The sequence below is a fragment of the Sebastes fasciatus genome, chromosome 22, assembly GCF_043250625.1.
Source record: "Sebastes fasciatus isolate fSebFas1 chromosome 22, fSebFas1.pri, whole genome shotgun sequence".
NCBI lineage: Eukaryota > Metazoa > Chordata > Actinopteri > Perciformes > Sebastidae > Sebastes > Sebastes fasciatus.
This window is the reverse complement of record NC_133816.1, coordinates 1,121,027-1,137,211: the sequence shown is the minus strand read 5'-3', so window position 1 is coordinate 1,137,211 and position 16,185 is coordinate 1,121,027. Positions and strand designations below refer to the sequence as shown.

General features: G+C 39.5%; 1 protein-coding gene and 1 long non-coding RNA gene across 2 annotated transcripts; one reads left to right on the top strand and one right to left on the bottom strand.

Annotated features, from left to right (window-relative positions):
* Positions 1-675: 675 nt before the first annotated feature.
* LOC141760772 (serine protease 27-like) lies at positions 676-6,211 on the bottom strand. Its single transcript, XM_074623836.1, has 6 exons — positions 6,083-6,211; positions 4,628-4,648; positions 4,357-4,519; positions 2,986-3,251; positions 2,742-2,881; positions 676-1,980 (listed from the first exon to the last, which is right to left on the bottom strand). The coding sequence occupies exons 1-6, from the start codon at positions 6,138-6,140 to the stop codon at positions 1,261-1,263; spliced, it is 1,368 nt and encodes a 455-aa protein (XP_074479937.1). The 5' UTR covers positions 6,141-6,211; the 3' UTR covers positions 676-1,260.
* Positions 6,212-14,893: 8,682 nt separating this feature from the next.
* LOC141760872 (uncharacterized) lies at positions 14,894-15,260 on the top strand. The gene is made up of 2 exons (XR_012592474.1): positions 14,894-15,037; positions 15,130-15,260. It is a non-coding gene; the product is annotated as an uncharacterized LOC141760872 (long non-coding RNA).
* The last annotated feature ends 925 nt before the right edge of the window (positions 15,261-16,185 follow it).

Below are 16,185 nucleotides of genomic sequence, written 5' to 3'. Positions count from 1 at the left end.
CATAAAAGCGGCCATGACAGTTTTTCCTCGCAAAATGTAGCGCGAGATTGGAGCGTTATTTAGCCTCCTTCCCGACAAGCTAGTATAACATGGTTAGTATCTTCACTCTAGCTTTAAACTGAGCCGCTACAACCTAAAAATCACAAGTTGCGTTAATGCGCTAAAGAAATTAGTGGCGTTTAAACAAATTTGCATTAAGACGTTATTATCGCGCTAAGTTTGACAGCCCTAATATTTTTAGATTAAAACATGGATCAAATGACTAGGTGTTATGTTAGAGGAGTTGCTCATAGTGATGAGAAAGAATTAGTATTTTATCCTCTTTCTGCTGATTGTTTTGGTTTTGGCAGCCCGCAACATTACGGTTTTGGTTCATTCTCATGGCTATCATCAACCCCATTTCAAGATACATCTTTCTGGTATATTAACTGTACACTACTTGGCCAACGCCAAACAGCAAACGGACAAATTTAACAACTATCTGGCGGAGCATGTAGCAGCTAAAGATCCAGGTATTTCCCTCAGGAGTTGGTAAAGACCAAAACAGAGCTAAAAGGAGAGTCAAAAATAAGCAATTGTTAACAGTTTGTTTTTTTGCATGTTGCCCCTCCCTCCAAAAAAACAAACAAAAAAAATGTGTTTATTTTATGTTTTTATTATAAAGTATGTCTGAAAAAACATAATTTCTTTACAAGACTATACAAAATTTTACAAACTTTTTCTTAAAAGTTTACATCAATCCAACAACTTGCAAGTTTATAAAATTATTAACTTTTTAATAGCACGCAGAAATTAACTTTTCACAATTCAACATAACATTTAAAGAGTAACTCAACACCCCTCTTAAAATCTGGACTTCCAGTGGCTTCACTTCTCACCTTGCTGCAGTGATGTATAGGTGTACCATAGGACATTGTGACATCACTGTTGGGTGTGGTTACAGGTGCAACAGGACACATTTCTGACCACACCCAGGTGAAACATGCTTGAACCTTTCTACTAGAGACACCACTGCGATTAGTGTCAAGTTACTCTTTAATTAAAGACAAACGAGTCAAACAATCACCTTTGTGATTATTACAAAAACATTTTTTTATGATATATTAATATAAAAAGGGTTTGTTTTGTTGTTGGCAATCACAACCTTTCAGTTCTATATTTTTGCTTTCATATTTACATTGAAAGAAGAGGGCTCATTATCAAACACAGTGAATGTGACATTTGGGCTCAGAAACCTTAAACTGTAAATAGTTTTTCACGTTATGTGTCTCCACCCAGCACATAGAGCGAAATAACTAGGAGACACAGAGAGGTGAAGTGGGAGAAATGGATCACGCGTTCACCACTGTCAAATACACTGCCATTATCACTACCCTTATCCTCTGGGGTTGTGGTGGTAGTAGGGGTTGTAGTGGTGGTAGTAGGGGTTGTAGTGGTGGTAGTAGGGGTTGTTGTGGTGGTAGTAGGGGTTGTTGTGGTGGTTGTAGGGGCTGTTGTGGTGGTTGTGGGGGCTGTTGTGGTGGTAGTAGGGGTTGTTGTGGTAGTAGTAGGGGTTGTTGTGGTGGTAGTAGGGGTCGTTGTGGTGGTAGTAGGGGTTGTTGTGGTGGTAGTAGGGGTTGTTGTGGTGGTAGTAGGGGTCGTTGTGGTGGTAGTAGGGGTTGTTGTGGTAGTAGTAGGGGTTGTTGTGGTGGTAGTGGGGGTTGTTGTGGTGGTAGTAGGGGTTGTTGTGGTTGTAGGGGTAGTGGGGGCTGTGAGGTCTGAACAGTCAAAGTTTAAGTCGCTGTCAACTCCTGAGGAGACGTAGGTAACAAAGCCTGGTTGGCTGCTGCCAGTGATGCTGGTGATCCATTCCTGGTACTGGGACACACGGGTGTAACCTCCAGGATTGTTGGGCCTGGCGCAGCCATTGCCAAAACTCACAATTCCACTCTGGATCCATATACCACCCTTTTTGGTCACCAGTGGTGCCCCTGAGTCTCCCTGTGGAAAGAAATTGATAGTGGTTGGGATAGGGTATCTTCTAGTACCGGAATCACCCACCCTGCTGAATCCCATAATGATGTTTGGTGGCTGTTAAAGTCTGACATCCTTGGATATAAATATATAAACCATTACTTTAATAAATACAGTGGAAGGCTTGCTTATTTTCACATTTGACGGAGAGTTCTGAGAACATTAATATCGTCTTCTTCTCTGTGTGTTCAATACGTGGATAGCTCTATGATGTGTTTAGCCTAGCTTAGCACAAAGGGGAAACAAAAAACAATATCTGTTCTTAAGAAGTTTTGTTGTTATGTCACCACCAGAAATTTTAGGTTACGTTAACAGTTCTTGCAACAAAGAATCAGCAACAAAACAACTGGGACAAACCATGACAACTTAGGTAAGCTAATGCTAACATAACTGGATAAAACTAGAGTAAAAGTAACAATAATCCAAAGACTGTTGTTTACTAGCTTGTCTTTGTCTACTCAAAACCAAAATGTGTATTAATTTTAGTCACACATATGCATGAACTGCAGCTAATTTATGTCATTTTGAAGATTTCTGGAATATGAATTCAGATTTTAAGATTATTTTGTACACAATCTGCTGGATCAAATTTTGCATCTGAATTTGGAAGACAAAGTACATATTCCCAGGACGCTATTCTGCAGTTTACCCTGCTGTCTATCAACTCCCTGTAAAATACAGTCCTCAAGAAGGCATTACATGATAAATGCACAAAATGTGGTGGTTACCGTGCATGCATCCTTGCCTCCAGCTCTCAACCCAGCACAGATCATGTTATCTGTGAGTCGACGATGGGCACATCTGCACTCATTGTTTCCCACTATTGGTACATTCACCTCCTGCAGGATTTCAGGTGCTGAAGAGGAATCTAATCAGAGATATTTCAAAAGGTAAGATTCAAAATGGTGTGCAAAAAAATATGATACACATCAGTATGCATCATTGTGTGATAAAAGTGGTCTGTGAGCTTACCCTCCTGAGTATCTCCAAAACCAGCGACCCAGCTGCTTACCCCGGTGTGGAACGTGCTCCTTGCCGAGGCTAAGCACACCGGTTGTATGTAGTCCGTAAAATTCACCGGGGCCGACAGCTTCAGAAGACATATGTCGTTGTCGTTGGTCAGGAAGTCGTAGGAAGGATGGCATCGGATCATATCAAGTCCCCGTGACACTTCCTGCAGGTTTGGACCTGACTGGCTGTGTCGGCCCAGAAAAACCCTTGTGGTCTGGGTGTCACTTCTACAAGACAAAGAAGTAAAATAGAATGTTTAAGTATATTATTCACCTTCAGCATCCAGAGTACTAGCTGAGTGCTCACAGTGCAAGCCAGACCACCTACAGATGCAGAAGTCTAATAAGTTTCAAATGGTGAGAAATCACATATTGTGTACCGCTGACCACCAAGGGTACAGAGGCTCTGGAGGGCCTCTAAAGTGGCACTTTAAAAACTTGTTTCATAAATTTCAATGTAATGTTATCCCTGTCTTACCAAATCAATCCAAACTGTCCTCATCAGTAGATTTTGTTTGCTTGAGACAGCTTTGAAACTATTTAAAAGTCAAGGATGCAGGGCTGCAACAAACGCTTATTTTCATTGTCAATTCATCTGTCCATTATTTTCTTGATTATTTGATTAGTTGTTTGGTCTATAAAATGGTAAAAAATGTCGATCAGTGTTTCCTAAAGCTAAAGATGATGTCCTCAAATGTCTTGTTTTGTCCACAACTCAAAGATATTCAGTTTACTGTCATAGAGGAGGAAAGAAACCAGAAAATATTCACATTTAAGAAGCTGGAATTTTTACTTTTTTTTTTCTTTTAAAGAGACTCAAAACGATTAATCCATTATCAAAATAGTTGGCGATTCATTTAATAATTGACAGCTAATCGATTAATTGTTGCAGCTCTACAAGGGTATTTTGATAATTACATTGATCCTCCCATCTGGTGCTTTTTCTTAAGTGAATGTTAGTGGTGTGTTCCAGTTGTGGACAAACAGGTTGTTATTTTTTGGAGGTGGAATTGGAGGTGCTGTGGACCCATAATTCTTAGCTTCAACCATGATGGCAGGTGACAAGAAGCAATGTGTGGGATGCAATATGACAAGAAACCTCCAAAATCTGCTTTCCCTTCCTTTTAGATGAGAGGTGAAAGTAGCAACACTGCTGGCCTGCATGTGTGGATTCTGCTTTTTTATGATTATTGTTAAACATGTTAAAGTAATTTGCAATATTTACATCACATAGATGTTAATTAAAGTCTGCTTTCCCTGATATTACTTGTCTCTATTAACAAAAGTTAACAAACCAGAAAAATTTAAAGGTCATAAAGAAGTGATCCCTCACCCGGTTACGCAGTGAGCAGCCGTCAGCACCCACTTGCTGTGAATTAGCGACGCTGCACAGAAGTCACGGCCATCACTGGATAAACTGACCTGCCAGGGCCAAGATCCCGGAGATGCATTTACACCTCCCACAATTCTGGTGTTTCTTGTAGCCTGACCACATACTGACAGAGAAAGGAGAAGAGAGTTAAACACGGAGTATATGCAACATGTCCGCTACATAGCTGACAGGAGGAACACAGCTTTAACAACTTGTAATGTTGGATGCTTACCTGGCATCATTGAATGACATCCTGAAATTTAGAACACAGAAAGAAATATGTTAAAAAAAAAACACGTCTTTAGGGTGACGCAGATCATGACGTGCACATTTTTACGAACACATACCAAAAAGAGAATAAGCAAATATTTGAAGGTCTAACTGTGGCCTACTTGGTTGTAGGCAGAAATCGCCACTTCTGAAATGTTTTGGAAAAATCTGAGGATCAAGTTTGTGGAAATGATCTTTTTGAAGTTAACACAGTTTTTTAAGGTGACCCGATAGCCGACTGGTTAGGGCGCATACCACATGGGTGTAAATGCCCTGAGCAGCAATTCCCGACTGGCCGAATCGTTTGCTGTCATTCCCTTACTCTCTTTCCACTATCACTATTAAACAAGTAAAGACATAATATGCCCCAAAAATAACCGTAAAACTGTCCAACCAGTTAATTCTGAAGTCTAGGTTCCATCTTTTTCAAACAGCGACGGTCTCATTGTGTTACAAAACCTGCACCCGCTACTCAGATCCACTTCTCATTCGGTTGACATGAAGCTCTACTTTTGACATTACGTGTTGTTTAACTCGGCAAATAACTCATTGCTCTCGACTCTCCACTTAATAGGACACCAAGAGCAAAAGGAGACAAACATGCAAGTGCAAATACACTTGCAAGAAATTCGCTCCAACATGAACTAGTTCAATGTTTTAACACCTGCCGTCCTTTTGGGGTTAGTCTGCCGAAATCGTTAAGAACTTGTTGGACTCCCAGACTGCTCTGAAGGCAGGGAGACTCCACATTTTAGGGCTTCAGTTCTATACACTGCCATGTATTGTACCTTGGTTACTTTTATGATAGTGGGTAGTTATTTTTGAATATATTGCCACAATGCAATAATCCTATAACTTTTCATAATACTTGGCTGTGTGTGAAGTTCGTTCTACATAGTACTAGGGTTCAAAGACCCTGTTTTGCTAAGCCGTAAAACGATGGCTGGTAAATCTGATTCAGAATTATTCGGGTCTTGCAGGTAAAACATTTCCAAAGAATAACTTGTGTTAATTACTCTCTTTAATTAATCAGTGTTAAAATAGAGAAATAGAAAAGACAGGAAGGGTTTTCCAAATGAAGCATAACTGATTAGAACCACTCTACTGACACTTTAGTGACGCTAATTGATTAGCCTTTACATGCACATGTGCTTTTTTGATTAGACTATAAAACCAGTCATTTTGCTTTTTTTAGTAGATTAAATATTTGCTCTGTAATTTGAAGGACAAAATTGAAGATCAGCCTACAAGTTTGCTGGGCTGCAGAGTGACTGGTTGGTGTAATGTATTCATATTCAAAAGGTTATAGGAGTAGACCCTCACATCAACTTAATTAAAGTAGCATGATAGTCTTGTACTCCCGTCTACCCTTTATCAACCCCAAAAATGTGTAATATTGTAAATAAAAATGTCTTACCTTGGGAAAAGAGAGTGATGATGACGGTGGAACCAAACAGAAACTGGTAGAGAGCCATTTTAACTGCCTCGTTCACTTTGTCCTTGCCATTAAATACCCTACTCCTTAAACTGGACTCCACCCACAGTGGACCTCCCCACGTTACGAAACTCCTGCTTTAAGAAGCTCTGCATGAAGCCACATGGAAAAAGCATCAAGTCAAACATGTTTGTCTTGATGCCTGTGTTCGTCTGCAGCTTGCACGTAGTTGCACACTAATTACACTCACCTATTTACTGCAGAAGAATGCTTTTGCCCTAATGAGTAAGAGGTGCATTCCCCACATTCATTTCCTTAATCGTTTCCTTTGTGTTCACCTTGCCATTAGTAACTTCAAGGCCAATAGATGGACATTGGTTCAATTAATGAAAGAGGCTAACAGCTTCATGCATTGACTTTTACTTAAGTAAAAGTAGCAATATTACAGTGTAGAAATACTCTGTCACAAGTCCTGCATTCAAAATGTACAGTGCAAAGGTATTGGCATCAAAATATACTTAAAGGAACAGGTGTGTAGGATTTGGGGGGATTTCTTCGCAGAATTGTAATATATATATACTGTAGGCTCCTTCTCTGTCAGTAACCATGATGAGGTGTTTAGTGGGCGGAGCATTAAGTGGAGGCAGAATAATTCTCTGAACACGTTAGTTAACGCTGGCTAGCAAGTAATGTTGGCTTGTTTTTTAACAATGGCTGAAGAAAATCCTAGTTTCTCTCAATATGTCACTCACTCTCCGGGACCGCGAGTGTTAGCTGAGAAAGTTAACATTAACCAACGGGACCAGATTAGCCGACCCCTACGCCGCTGGAGACTACTGCAGGAGGAGGAGACGGCTGGCTAACGCTAGCTAACTAGCTAGCTTGTCCAGAGACTGACAAGCTAGTTAGCTAGCCAGCTCTGTTGCTGGCTACCAGCCCACTGTTGGGCTCATTTTCTGTTACCAGTGTTGCATGACCGCATTGCGGATTAACAAGCTAGCTAAGCAGCTAGAAAACCACTCATGCTCACATTCACACCTACGGGACGTTTAGAGTCAACAATGAACCTGCATGTCTTTGGACTGTGGGAGGAAACCTGAGCACCCGGAGAAAACCCACGCTAACACGGGGAGAACATGCTAACTCCACACACAAGCCGGGTTGAACCTGCGACCCTCTTGCTATGAGGCGACCACCGTGCAGCCCTGTGAATATTAATATATAATATAATTATACAATATAGTGAGTGATACAGGTGTCATATAAAACTAGAAAGCCTGATGAATCCATTGGTACCAATCATGTCATACTAGCTTGTCAAGATCATCACATACAGTTTGGGGCAAGTCATAGTCAAGTCAGCACACTGACACACTGACAGCTGTTGTTGCCTGTTGGGCTGCAGTTTGACATGTTATGATCTGAGCATATTGTTTTATGCTAAATGCAGTACCTGCGAGGGTTTCTGGACAATATCTGTCATTGTTTTGTGTTGATAATTGATTTCCAATAATAAATATATACATGCATTTGCATAAAGCAGCATATTTGACAAATTTCCCTTTAAGGTACATTTTGAACAGATAGAAAATGTGCGATTAATCGCGATCAATCATGGACAATCATGCGATGAATTGTAATTAAATACTTGAATGGATTGACAGCCCTCAACGTGTTTCTTATGAAATCTTTTTTAGAGGGGAGCATTACCTTCATGGAGAAATATAAGACTTAATTTTACTTATTGTTTTCAGAGTAGTATTTTGTACGCTGGTTTTGAGGTGACTCATGTTTTCTTTGTACAGAAAACAAACTGTATGATCAAAGTGTGAATATGTTCAATTCCGAGGAGCAGAAAAACACCTCGTCACCACAGCTTTTTCCTCTGCTACCCAAGTTTGTTTTTCCTCAGATAACTTATGGCCCTAGCTATTTTCATTACCTGTGCTCGCTACATGATTGACAGTAACCCATTCTGCAGTTGACAAATAGAAGTAAAATGTTATATACTCTGTTGCCTGTGCAGACTTCTAAGTCAAGTGCATTGCAGAGCAGTGCACCTTGTGTAGACTGTGGCGTTTGTGCAGTGTAACTTTTAATTCCCACAAAGATAACGTTCACAGTTAGAAGATACTGTAGTTTTATAAATATGACACTAAAGTCACCAATTAAAAGGGGACTTTAATTGTCTGTCCATGTCAGGGGTCAGCAACCTTTACTATCAAAAGAGCCATTTTAGGCAAAATAAAACTGTCTGGAGCGACAAAACATTTGAGCATTGTGATGAAGGTAACACAGTTTATAGTCTAAGTATATAGTATATAAGTCTAATGCAGTGAGGGCCATTAATAATATGGAGTATTAGGGCCACATTGAGGGAAAAAACATCTGAGATTTACAGAATAAAGTCAGAATATTATGAGAAAAAAAGTCATAATTTTGCGAGAATAAAAGTCGTAATACAACGAGAAAAAAAGTTGTAATATTACGGGAATAAAGCCATAATTTTACGAGAAAAAAAATATTACGAGAATAAAGTCATAACTTTACAAGAAAAAAAGTCGTAATATCACAAGAATAACGTAATAAATTTACAAGAAAAAAAGAAAATAACACATAAAATTACTACTTTATAATATTATGACTTTATTCTCATAATATTCCGACTTTTTCTCATAAACCTATGACTTTATTCTCGTAATATTATGACTTTATTCTCGATATCTATACGAATCTTCCTCAAGAAGTTCAACTTTGGTGAACGTTGAGATGTGAATTTGCTCCGTTGACTAATAGTTAGCTGTCTTGTCAGTGTTTTTTTAAAGAACATTTTTATTGCAAATTATTGTTGGATACAGTCCAAATTGGTAAATGAAAGCCGTTACCATTTTTCTTGCTCTCGGCATAAAAGAACATACAATTATAATTATTTGCTGTATTTTATATACATTAATGGGCGAGGTAGGTAAAAAGCAAGACTCAAGCAGGAAAACAAAAGAACAGTGTGTAAAAGAAATAAACATATGCAGCTACCACTGTTCCAAGGTTGCTGACCTTTTAGGTGACTGAGAGCCGGAGAGTCCTAAATAGAGGAAGCTATCGTAGCTTATTAGCTCAGTTGCTCCATTAACTTTTTTTTAACCTCCTTTGCCCAAGTTAATCCTGCTCCACAAAAGAGGAATGGTTTGCAGACGTCGTGAGACAGGAGTCGATGGTACAGAAATGTCTTTTGAATAAGCTGTGTAAACCCTATCGTCCCGTTAGCGACCAAACTAAGTCAACAAGTTTGCTAACTGACGGTTAGCAAACTTGTTAACTTGGAGAGCTTTATTTTCCCTCTTGGATAACGTTTTGAAGTCGGCAGGTCAGACTCTTCACATATTGGAATGGGTACATCTCTAATTTTTAAAGCATATTTAGATAAAAAGCCAAGTCAATAATCATGGTCAATGATGAAATCGTATGGTTGCTCAGTATACTTGCCTACCTCCAGACATCATAGCCTAAACAACGATGATTTATCACCCTGAGGTCACTTAAAAAGTACATGCATACATACGTTAGGTCCATTCTTGTGAACGTGATATCTCAGGAAGGCCTGGTGAGAATTTCTTCAAATTTGGCACAAACGTCCACCTGGACTCAAGGATGAACTGATACGATTTTGGTGGTCAAAGGTAGGGATGTCACGATACCAGAAATCTAGTAGTCGATACCAATACCAGCAAATTTCCACGATTCTCGATACCCAATTCGATACCACGGTAAAAAAAACAACAACAATAAATCCCATGTAATTCAACACGTACTCTTTTATTAAAAACATTTGAACATTATGAAAAACAGAGGCATGTAGCCTTTAAGTAATAAATACAAATAATTGACCCATTTTGTTCATTTTGGCGAATCAGCGGCGTGTTATTCAATTCAATTCAATTCAATTTATTTTTGTATAGCGTCAAATCACAACAGAAGTTATCTCAAGACGCTTTATATATAGAGCAGGTCTTAGACCGTACACCATAATCAATCGATAGTCAGACGACGGACACTACATACTGACCGTGAACGCATCTGGTCCGTCAGCTCAGAGTAGCAGGAGCAGGAGCAGAGGATTTGTTGTGGAAGTGAAAAGCAAACGCACCTATTTGGCAATATTTCACGTTTAATCTCAACGCTATAAGGGAACCATAACGTTAATGAGGTAATCGCCGCGAGGTGGATGGAGCCGTCACAGCCGGTGTGGACAGAGCAGCGGCGCCAGCTAGACCCCCGCAGCGGAGCCCCGCAGCAAAAGCTCTACCGGAGAGGCCAGACACACCGCCACCCGACAGTAAAGATCAGAGTCAGCGCTCTGCACATGTTGACCGTCATCTTTTCTTGTAAAATGTCCGGTGTGATCGGTAACACCGGTGTTGTCACCAGTTTATTAACCGGTGGGAACATTTTCCTCACTGTCACATCCCTACCAATGACCATTACAGGCATCGTACGGTACCTTCAGTACTGTAGAAAAAGAGTACCGTCACTTTTTTAGAACTTGGGCATCGACTTGGTACCGAAGTATCGGTTCTCCTGACATTCCTAGTCAAAGGTCAAGGTCACTGTGACCTTACAAAACATGGTTTTGGCCATAAGTCAAGAATTTATATGCTAATTATGACAATTGACTAACATAGACACGTGAAGGCACATTGTAGCAGGGCTCCAAACACTTAAGCTAATTTGGTATTGTTTATGATGGAGTGTGGTTGCACATGCAGCGATAAACACTCTTATAGAATAAAAGATGGCGACTAGCATGCTACGCGGTGCTACAGTTGACAGGCAACACCTGGCGCGCTGTCAAAACTACAGGTAACTCATGCTGTAGAATGTCTATTCCATACGTGCGAGTAGCAGACATAAACAGCTGTTTGCGTCACAGGGTGTACAGAAAGGATGGCATACCGAAGCAAACGCCCTGTACCGAACTGTTCGGGATGAATGCATGTACCTTTCCATGCACATACCTTTCCACCCCTACAAGACATCCTTCAATTATTGTGTCATGGCATAATTGAGTACCAGACACAACCTGGATGTTTAATGGTTGTGTTGAACATATTTTTAGAAGATATGTGGGTGTGTTTAGTTACAGGTGCAGAGGCAGAAGATCTGAATCTTGGCAGACACATCCCTCCTTATGCAATCCGGTAAATAAGTGACATTACTGAGTCACACAACAAGCGGGAAACACATTTAAAAGCTTTGTCATAGGCTTAATCACCGTGAGTTTTCTAGTCCGACTGGTTTCAAAAGTTTATTGTTCATCGTGACGTTTGGTTCTAATGTGAAATTTAGTTGACAATTAGGACAGCCAACTCTCACGCCACACGTCCTCATGCTGAGAAAAACTCATTTATAACAGATAACATATTATATTTATAGCTGGGTACGTACATGCGTGCGACAGCTTATGTATAGCTGCAAATTAATGATTAGAATTTGGAAAGAAAACAAAATCTTAAACATGCAGACAAGTACGGGTAGGATCAGAAAGAACACATTATTATTACCTAACGCCATAACACATTAACGCAAATCCATTTTTATACCACTAATTTCTTTGACGCACTAACACAAATTGCGATTTTTAGGTTGTAGCGGGCTCAGTTTTAAAGCTAGAGTGAAGATCAAATGGATCATATGAAACTAGAAAAACTAATGTATAATGGGATTCTCCAGCACAAATCTGAAAACACACTGTATATAAAAGAAAAGTGGGAAAAGGAGGGAAATTTTGATATTTCGGAGGAGTGCTGGAAAAGAATATGTCGAGCACAATGGTACTCAACTAATTCAACCACATTTCGAGAATTCTGTTGGTAAAATATTGTAAGGTTTTTTATTACGCCCCTGCAGAAAAGACAAGTGGCAGTGGATGTTGGAGACTATGTGGAACAAATGACGCCAATTACTTCCATATTTTCTGGAACTGCCAGGTTATTGTGCCTTATTGGCAGGAAGTTCATAAACATATTAATAATGTATTTGGAGTCAACATTCCTTTTAGATGTGATGCTGTATACGTGGGTGACATCCCATTTGAATGGTGGAACATCGATGATAAGAAACTGGTTCAAATACTTTTGGCAGCAAGCAAAAAGGCTGTCACAAGGAAGTGGCTAAAATCTGAGCCACCCACCATTGATGAATGGATAGAGATAGTACATGAAATATATATCATGGAAAGACTGGCTTTTTCCCTCAAAGTCCAGAGAGAACATATTTTCCGGATCTGGTCTAGGTGGACTGAGTATATTAAATCTATAAGATCAGACTTCAGCTGATGTGATAGAATAATTTAGGGAGAACGTAATGTGGTTTATATTAGGCTACTTTATCGCGTTTAACAAACCACTCTTCATCCATTTATGTCTATGTGTATTGGTATGTGTGTATATATATGTACTGTATATGTGTGTACATGTATATATATATATATCTATATCTATATCTATATAGATATAGATATAGATATTTTATATCTAAGGTGAAAGCTTCCCATGTTCAATGTTCAACTGATAATAATTATTACTTAAGAAAACCTCTGGAGGAGCCAGGCTGTTAAAAGCTTGTCAATTGTAGTGCATAATATTTTGTTTTAAATGTGCACATTGTTATGTTAATATGTAGGCAGTAATACTGATTCTGTAATGTGAAATGAATGCCTTTCCAAAATAAAAATTAAATTATAAAAAAAGGAAACTATAAAAACTAATGAATCCATCAGTACCAACCATGTCATACTAGCTCCAAACTTGTGCTAAATGTTGCAAAGGAAAAATTGGCATGTCCCTTTTCAAAGGGGTCCGTTGACCTCTGACCTCTAGATCAGTGAATGTAAATGGGTTCTATGGGTACCCACGAGGCTCCCCTTTACAGACATGCCCACTTTATGATAATCACATGCAGTTTGGGGCAAGTCATAGTCAAGTCAGCACACTGACACACTGACAGCTGTTGTTGCCTGTTGGGCTGCAGTTTGCCATGTTATGATTGGAGCATATTGTTTTATGCTAAATGCAGTACCTGTGAGGGTTTCTGGACAATATTTGTCATTGTTTTATGTTGTTAATTGATTTACAATAATAAATATATACATGCATTTGCATAAAGCAGCATATTTGTCCACTCCCATGTTGATAAGAGTATTGAAGACTTGACAAATCTCCCTTTAAGGTACATTTTGAATAGAAAAAAAAATGTGTGATTAATTTGTGATTAATCACAATCAATATTTAATCGATTGACACCCCTAATTATTATTATAGCATTATTAGCGCTAACATTGCGCAACATGACTCCAGTTAGAGGCTGCAGATGGAGTGGATAGCTGCTGCGGTCAGATGGCTGCAGAAAGAGTCACCAGTGTAAGGGAAAGGCCTTCAGTATAGTAGAACTGTCATGACAGACGTGGCTTTATTCTGCCTAGCTGGCATTAATGCCATAACCGCTGGTTGAAAAACATGTTGTAGAATGAAGTTATTGTTGCTGTCACAACAATTAACTAAATTACACATATGACCAAACTAATTCATGTTTGCAAATTAAAAGCATCAAACCACCAAACAGAATAAAGCAAGTTAGCATACAGATTGATTGACATTTTTTTCCATATGCCCATTTAGCAGGATGTTAATTTTTTAAGGATGTTTCCTCATTTTTGAGAGAAGTTTAAGGGTGATTAATTGGCCTCATTTAGACCATGATGTCTGAAGGTTGGCAAGTAGGCTGATCAACCATACTTAATAATCATTGACCATGATTATTGACTTGGCTCTTCATCTATAAATGCTTTCAAATTGTGAATTTGGCTGCTGAACTTTTTAAAACAAAATTCCTGGAGTTGGAGGAGTGATGAGCCCAACCCCTGCAGTGGTGTAATGCCACAGAAGGCTTCCCATATCACTCCCATGTGAGACCCTTGTTGCACATGAGACCCTTGTTGCACATGAGACCCTTGTTGCACATCAATGCCAAACTATTTTTTGTAGGATTGAAATGAAATGTAATGATGTTATAATGAACATTATGCCCAGGGCTACCAACGCCACACGTCCATTTTCTCATGCAGAGAAAAACAAAGAACATAGGATCAAAGATATTTATTTGGTGGCAGTCAAGTGCGCCTCGCCAAGTGGGTCAGGGGTGTGCCAAATGCACTTTTAGTCATCTCGTGGCCAGGCCACTTGGGCACGGGGTGAAATCAGAAAGAACGGTCCTGAGGGAGTTCTAAGCAGAGCGAGAGGTTTTAAGTGATTTACAATTTTTCGCTTAAAAAACTGTTGATGTGCAGAAGAAACTGTGTAGGATAATGAATCAAAATGACACGTTGGATGTGCACATAAGCACGGAGGGGTCCTGTGGTTATTGTATGAAAGGCTGATGCTGGTTGAGTTATAGATATATATGTTATCTGTTATATATTTCTTCTTCTCTGCATGAGGTAATGGACATGTGGCATGAGATCATGTGAAACGAGTCAATTGCATGTCTCCCGGTCAATGCATTAGAGTTGGCTGACCTAATTCATTTCCCATCACAGCCAGACGTCACTATAAACAATAAACTCTTTGAAACCAGTCGGACTAGAAAAGCCATTATGGTTAAGCCTCTAAATGTGTTTCTTGTCACCTGCTGTTTGTAATGTTTGACCCAGTGAAGCCGTGGACACACTGCCCGCTTCATGCTCGCGTGACGGCAGCGCCGCGTGTTGTTTTTTATTTCGGTGTCCATGTTAGAGTGGACACACTGCCCGCATGAGACACGCGTCTGACGCGCGTCAGACGCACGTCAGACGCACATCTATTTTATAGAATAGAAGGCTCGCCTATTTTACACGCGAGCCCCTCGCGTCTCAGCTGCGTGTCCCAGCAGCAACAGACAGTGAAGGTGATCTATTGACAGTATATGAACATCATACCAGCAAGATCACTACAGTTTCCATGCCTAGACATCTGTAGAATATGTCACAGACAGTGAAGGTGATCTAGTGACTGTATATTAACTTCATACCAGCAAGACTTTACTACAGTTTCGAGGTTTATCTGTAGAATATGTTACGGAGATGAAAAAAAAGTAAAGTTAAGTAAACTTGTTTTTAAATCAACACTTCCTGCTTTCATTTCAAAATAAAATCCCTCAGACGTTTTTTTCTATAGACAGAATCCCTTCATTTGTTAACACGAGGCTTTTATTCTGAAATATGAGCAGTCAGTGCTGTGGAAAACGCAGTCACTTTGGGGGCTCCAAAAATTTATAAAGTTTGGGGTTTAAATCAACACTTCCTGCTTTCATTTAGAAATAAAAGCCCTAAAGCGGGTTTTCTTTGCACAGAATTCCTTCATTTGTTAACACGAGGCTTTTATTCTGAAATATGTGCCGGACAGTGATGTGGAACAAGCAGAGAGTTAGAAAGCATCATAAATGAATACAGTACGGAGTTTTAATTGTGGATTATTACTATTATTTACTAATTACCACACGTTTCTGAACCTTTCTCTGTCTAAAATAAATATAAATTATATTTATCATGAAGTTAAATGGCCATTAAAAGGCAAACTCTATGTAGAAAGAAAGGGCTGACAGCAGCATCAGAAACACAGCTGACAGGTAGCTGACACGCTCCCGACAGGCAGCTAACTCGCGTCACGCGGCCACGACGCGACGCTGCCGTCAGGCGAGCCTGAAGCGGGCAGTGTGCCCCAGGCTTGAGCATTTACCAGATTGACGGATGTGTCTGCCAAGCCTTAATTAAACACACCAACATACCTGCTAAAAATACAACCAGTAAACACATCATGTGTCTGGCACTCAATCATGCATTATGACACAGTAACAATCATTTTAAAGTTCACACTTCAAGCTCTGCTCAGTTAAAATGACTATTGGGTGAAGGTAAATTCCAACGTGATGTGCGTGATCCATGATGTGCTCAAATTGTAAAACTTGTAAAATTAGGTTTTTTAGTTGTTTGAAGGAGACCTTTTCACATTAATATAAAAATCGATAATAGAGAGAGAATTATGACCTATTTAACT

Excerpts from the sequence above, each read along its gene's own strand:
- LOC141760772 (XM_074623836.1), bottom strand. The coding sequence starts at position 6,140 with ATGGCTCTCTACCAGTTTCTGTTTGGTTCCACCGTCATCATCACTCTC. Across the intron at positions 3,252-4,356 it reads GCTGCTCACTGCGTAACCGG|AAGTGACACCCAGACCACAA; the intron begins GTGAGGGATCAC and ends TTTGTCTTGTAG. Across the intron at positions 1,981-2,741 it reads GAGGCAAGGATGCATGCACG|GGAGACTCAGGGGCACCACT; the intron begins GTAACCACCACA and ends TTCTTTCCACAG.